Raw genomic sequence first — 6,152 nt, 5'->3', positions numbered from 1 at the left:
TAGATTTTTTCCCTGTAAACCCTTGGGTGAGTATTATACAGTAAATATTTTAAATCTATATAGCTTTTTATTACTTTATTAATTTTCTCAATATATGTACAGTATATGAAAAGGTATATGAAAGACACATAAAGCAAATTAATGTGACATATACTGTAAATCCTTATTCATTCAGCATTTTAACATATTAATTATTATTACATAATATATTTCTAACATTAGAAATACATTGTCTAAACCCTTTTGTTGGTAGATATAAATTTCACAGAATTGCAAAGCAGAAGCACACAGACTTTAATATTAAACCTGACCAACAATTTTTACTTATGTATATAGTAATTGTTTAATTATTACTATGAATCCAGTGTTTCATGTGCAGATTATTCTGTCATCCAGTTTGAGCAAGTAAAAACATGTTTTAACTCGAAACAAGAAAGTATTTATAATAAGAAATGACAATATCTGGTTCTACTGTAATTACAAAAACGCATGAACACATTAGAAGGTAAAATTGACCCTGACTTTCATACAATGGGTTTGTCTCTAAATGTCATTTGTTAGTCTAATCTTTGATCAGGTGTTTCATGGAGATAGTGCAATCGTGAACAACACTGTAAGCGCATATACCATGCAATGTATAGTTTAATTTCATTTTATAATGAATTTAGAAGAAGGCTATGAACTCTTTTTAGCTGTACTAAACTGTGAAAAGATGTTCAAATCAATTACATATTTTAGAAGTATAGTGGTACAAAGCTGCAAAACTTATAGAACTACAATGACTTTCCCCTCTTCCTTTCCAGGATGTTTAACATGAAGCTAATATAGAATATTATAATATAATATATTCATTCTTGGCCTCTGTATTTGGAATTGTGTTTTATTATTGATAATGTTGTCAAGTCTGAATTTGGCTTCTCTGGGTTTTTTTTTTGTGTATGTTCAATTGGACTGTCTATGTAAAGTTTATAAAAGCATTCACCTCTCTGTTCTAATAGATTTCGAATTTCATGTTCTTTTTGTGAGATGATATTAAATATTGTTTCCTAACACAGCTGTTTTAGCCATTTCCCTGGGAAAAGTGGATGAGATGTCTAGGCAATTGTTTAACTAAACAAAAGACTATCAGGACATGACTCTATCAGGTATAATAGAGTTACTTGTAAGGAAAAGGTAATTTCTTGAATGAATTAGATTTTTTTCCTCACAGGTCACAGAAAAGTGAAGTAGAGAAGCAAGTCTACCATGAACTCCCTGAATTCAACATTTTTGCTAAATGCTACGTTTGTTCGACCTCAGATGTTTTATATCAGTGGGTTTTCTAACATTCCACATGTGAAGTACTATTACATTTTCTTGTGCCTTGTGTATGCTTTAACTGTTTTAGGAAACTCTTTCATCATGTTCATTATATTCTTGGAGCGAAGCCTTCACACCCCAAAATATATGGCTGTTTTTAATTTAGCTGTGGTTGACATGTGTGGAAGCACAGCTCTTATTCCTAAATTGATTGACACCTTCCTGTTTGAATCTCGGTTTATTGCATATGAAGCCTGTTTGTCCTATATGTTTTTTGTGCATTTTTTTTCTTTAATGCAGTCACTTACTCTATGTGTATTAGCTTATGACAGATTTGCTGCTATTTGTTTTCCCCTGAAATATCAAGTCATTGTCACTAATACCGTAATGCTTATCATGCTAACAATAATATGGATTCTCACTGCAGGGATAATGACTTCATTAGTAGTTTTAATTACAAGACTATCTTTCTGTAAAACAACTATGATAGAAAGTTATTTTTGTGACCATGGACCAACATATCGTATGGCTTGTAATGATTATACTCCAAATAACATAATTGCTATATTCTGTACAGCATTATATTTTATTGCCCCTTTGGTGCTGATTGCATTATCTTATTTGTGTATAATATTTGCTTTGTTAAAAATTGCATCAAAGGAAGGACGCTTAAAAGCAATGAAAACATGCACCTCTCATCTAATCGTAGTGGCTGTGTTTTATCTTCCAATATCTGCCACCTACCTTGTTGCATTTACAGCAACTATTCACCCCAATGCCAGGATAATAAACACTTCCTTGGCCACTGTCATTCCTCCTCTGTTGAACCCCATCATTTATACATTAAAGACTGAGGAGATAATGGTAGCGATTAGAAAACTTTATAAAAGGAACAAGATACTTTTGACTATACAGTAGATAAATATCAAGATCATTTTTTGAATAAATAATTATTACAACTCATAAGAATGAGCACAGAAAATGTGGTATAATGTTTAATCTGCTTAGTGCAACATGTACTATTTAAAACTACAAATTTAATCAGTGTCAACAAAAGGCAATAATAATGCACAATAAAATACAACAGTCTAGCTTTTACATCAATAACCTATTGGTTACATACATAATATTCATTGGGTTTTTCATTTGCTATGTTGTATTTTTACTAGAACGTTTTTTTGTGTTTCTGTGCATTTCTGTGCAGAAGAGAACAAATGAAGTGTTGTGAAAGAGAGTGCAATAAAGTAGGAAGGAATCTTTTTTAACATCTGGAGGCAATCTAACTGCTCATCGTACTGTACATTGAAAAATGTCTCTTAGTCAACAACTTTTTTCTTTTCTAGCAAGCTAATCCGGAACTTTTAAATTTCCAGTAGACTAAGAAAAGACTGCATGGTGTTAAAGTTCAAGAGCAGACATTCTGTAAGGTTTCAATTTTGATAGTTGAACACATTTTCTGTGATTTCATTCACTGTTTTGAAAATTTGATCAAATTCATTAGACCTGAATGTTATATTTTCTTATATGCACAAGTATACATTACAGAAGTCACCCTGTTATGATTAATTTTGTGTTCTTCATGATTGGTCTGTCCATACAAACAGGAGCTACAGTGGCAAATGATGCTCTCTGTTCCGTTTAGGGAATTAAAGCATCTGACACCCTTTCTGAGAAAACCCATAGTGAAACCATAATCTGGAACTAAGATTTTTTTTTCCTTTAGAAAGTAGTTAACAAAGGTGTCCTTTATAAAAACATCAGCAGACAACCAATATTTAGACGCATATGCTAAGTCAAAGTTACAAATCAGTGTCTTGTAGTAGATTTTTGGTGTAAAAGAAGAGACCTGCTACCACACAGCTGATTGAGGAAGTGCTGAGTTTAGAATTTGCATCTGAATAGAGGGCCCATTTTTATGTGGTCCTGTTTAATTTACCATATCTGTTTGCATTTTAAAAATCTATGTTAAATAACTAGTCTGCACAGTGATGTATAACCAATATATAATCTAAGATGCTAAATATATAGTCTTTTAAATTGAAATCTTCTAAAAAAATCAAGATGTAATTAATTAATGGGCTCATCTTGTTAATTCATTGTGTCCTGTTTCTAAATATATAATATGTAGAAGCATTGTAAGTCTTACTTGTTTACAATTCCAATTTACACTTCTGGTTCAACTCCCAGTTCGGGCATATATTACAATTGAAACTACTCCAGATTCATGCCTACATAATATACTGTAAACCTCAAAGTGAGTTATGTGTGGTAGAATGCTGTACTTGTACAGTATATCAATGCATTCAGTATACAGTAAGGTTTGTAAAGTATTTCAAACACATAATAAAGGTAAAAACAATTCTGTGATGGATCCGTGTTTTGTTTGCAAAGTATGCCGACATTTTTTAATAACTTTATACTATACAGCAACTTACAAAACTAATTAAAAGACTTCATAATTATGAATCACTTGGTGAAATCTTGTTTTTTTTAGGATGTACTAATAACTTTCAAGGAGAGAAAGAAGAACACTAATAAATGATTAAACAGGAAGACATGCTTTCTTATATTGTTCATTTTTAGTTGCCTTGAAAGAATTTTGTAGAGGGGCAACACTTGTTATGCAGAAAAGAGACAGCTTATACAAAACTGTTTGATCTACCAAGTGTCAGTATGTAAGTGCAACTTTGAAAAAAAAGAAGATTTTTCTAAGTTATGTTTGATTAAAACAAAATTAAAACTAAAAAAACAGTCCTGTTTTCAATTCAATGAATGGAAACCTTTAAAGAATACAAAAATTAACTCAGATCAAGTTGTTGACAAGATCTCATCAGCTCAGTATTTTTAGAAAATCCCACTAGGATAGTATTCATCAAACAAGTAAAGCTAAGCTAATTATCTGCCAATTTACAATGTTTTTTCTTTGATACTGTAATTGCATTTAACTCTATAATGCCTTTATTGACAAGTATATTGTATTCTTGTTTAAATGTACATTTTGAATATATATATATAATAAACTGTCATATTTTCCTTTTTTTAACACTAGAATATTTGTTTGTTTGTCTATATACCAGGTCAGTTATCCTTCAAGGTCATTGCTTTAAACCTAAAAATAATAAAACCATTTGATCGCCCCTACTGATAGGCTTTAATTATTTTGTCTTATTGCAAATTACCTAAATGTTTTTGCTGTAAATTCTTATTTTCTGTGAGATCTTATCTTCTTTAAATATTTTCAATATTTCTTGTGATGTTTTAGTGACAGTGAAGCCCTTTAGGCTTCAGAATGACTCACTAATTACTACAGCACACTGATACTGTGCTAAACCTCCCTGGTGGATTACAGTACAATAGAGCTCAATTAAGGTTTACAGTACAATAGAGCTCAATTAAGGTAATGCTGTATGATTTATAGTACTACTCTCTCAATTTTTTAAACAGTTCTCTAACTCATCATTCATGTCTGCTAACAACAAAGCCTTCATACAGTTTATGACACAACAGAAAAACAAAACACCTGAAAAACGTAATAAAATAGGCACTTTGGACTTATGCAAAAATATAACGATATGCAACTAAAATGATATATAATGATATAAAAACTGGACCTAGAATAAAATTGTGAACAATATGGGTGTACACATTGTCTAAGTAAAATGAAAGAGATTATAAATAAATAATTTGATTATTCACAATATGAACAGTACAATTTCTTGTTTGTAGCCATTCTGATGTTCTGATTAGCCTGTAAATGGACCCTAAAATTCTCAGATCACATTTTCACCATTACACAATGCCGGATTGTTAAGTTTTAAAAACTACTGTATAGTCCCATTCTTCTGGTAAAGCTTGGACAAGCACATGCCTTGGTCTCTGGTATCTCTAGTCTATGCACCTGGAAAAGGAATCTAGACGATATGTGTTGTCCAGTTGGAATGTTGTTGTCGATGTCCACGCAGGCACCGGTAATCAGTCCCACACCTCCTGGCACAGTTGGAGCACACTCGGGCAGATTTTCACAGCTGGTGGCCAATTTACCTATTATTTACTTGTTATTTCTTTGTTTAATTTCCCTGAAATACTTCCCTTTCCCTTCATTCAGGGCTCTGTTATAAGCTGAGGTATTGTGTGTTTGCTACCTCGTAATTTATTTACACCAGTTTTTGTGCTTGCTTACTTATTACAGCATTTTCCCTGTTCCTTGTCCCTGTTCTTACCACTACCACTCTGCAGCCCTGAGTGTTGGGTATATTTTTTGTATTTTACTGTTCTATTTTGGCTTCCCTTTTTCTTTTGTTGCTCTCTTGCAGCGTTATTACAGAATGACAGAGCCACAGAAGGAGAACTCAACTGAGGCCAGAGAGCTGTCCCAACTTCTGGCATGGCATGAGGCAGCATTTCAGGTGCAGGACCAGCACACCATGGAGCTGTTAGGAGTCTTAGAAGACACCAGCAGGCTGTTACAACAGATATTAATTTTTATCAACAATCGCCTTGGTCTCAACACCGAGGCAAAAAAGCCAATGAGGGCCCCCACTCATTTCCTCAAGTCCGCCCACTGCTGATGCCAACACTGCATTATGCTGCCAAGAGCCTTATCTTCAGCCCCCTCAGCCTTATTCAAGTGATCCAGAGGGGTGCAAGAGTTCTTTTTGACACAATGTTAAATAATGTGTGCTGCCCATCTTCTTTTCCCAATGATGAGGTGAAGGTGGCTTACACGAGTGAGCCTGGGCCTGACCCCACCAGCTTCGACCTTAAGCTTTTTCTCTCATTTTTTGATTTGCCTGGACAGGATGAGGAACCCACCAACCGTTTACTGGACTTAGAGCAAGGGAACATACCTCTTT

General features: G+C 33.3%; 1 protein-coding gene across 1 annotated transcript; it reads left to right on the top strand.

Moving 5' to 3' along the window:
- Positions 1–1,236: 1,236 nt before the first annotated feature.
- Positions 1,237–2,217, top strand: LOC138239126 (olfactory receptor 1E16-like). The gene has a single exon (XM_069189758.1). The coding sequence runs from the start codon at positions 1,246–1,248 to the stop codon at positions 2,215–2,217; it is 972 nt and encodes a 323-aa protein (XP_069045859.1). The 5' UTR covers positions 1,237–1,245.
- Positions 2,218–6,152: the final 3,935 nt, after the last annotated feature.

The sequence above is a fragment of the Lepisosteus oculatus genome, chromosome 5, assembly GCF_040954835.1.
Source record: "Lepisosteus oculatus isolate fLepOcu1 chromosome 5, fLepOcu1.hap2, whole genome shotgun sequence".
Lineage (NCBI taxonomy): Eukaryota > Metazoa > Chordata > Actinopteri > Semionotiformes > Lepisosteidae > Lepisosteus > Lepisosteus oculatus.
The sequence above is the reverse complement of the archived record's forward strand: the minus strand, read 5'-3'. Positions and strand labels throughout refer to the sequence as shown.

Bases quoted from the DNA above. Each gene is read 5' to 3' on its own strand.
- LOC138239126 (XM_069189758.1), top strand. From the start codon at position 1,246: ATGAACTCCCTGAATTCAACATTTTTGCTAAATGCTACGTTTGTTCGA.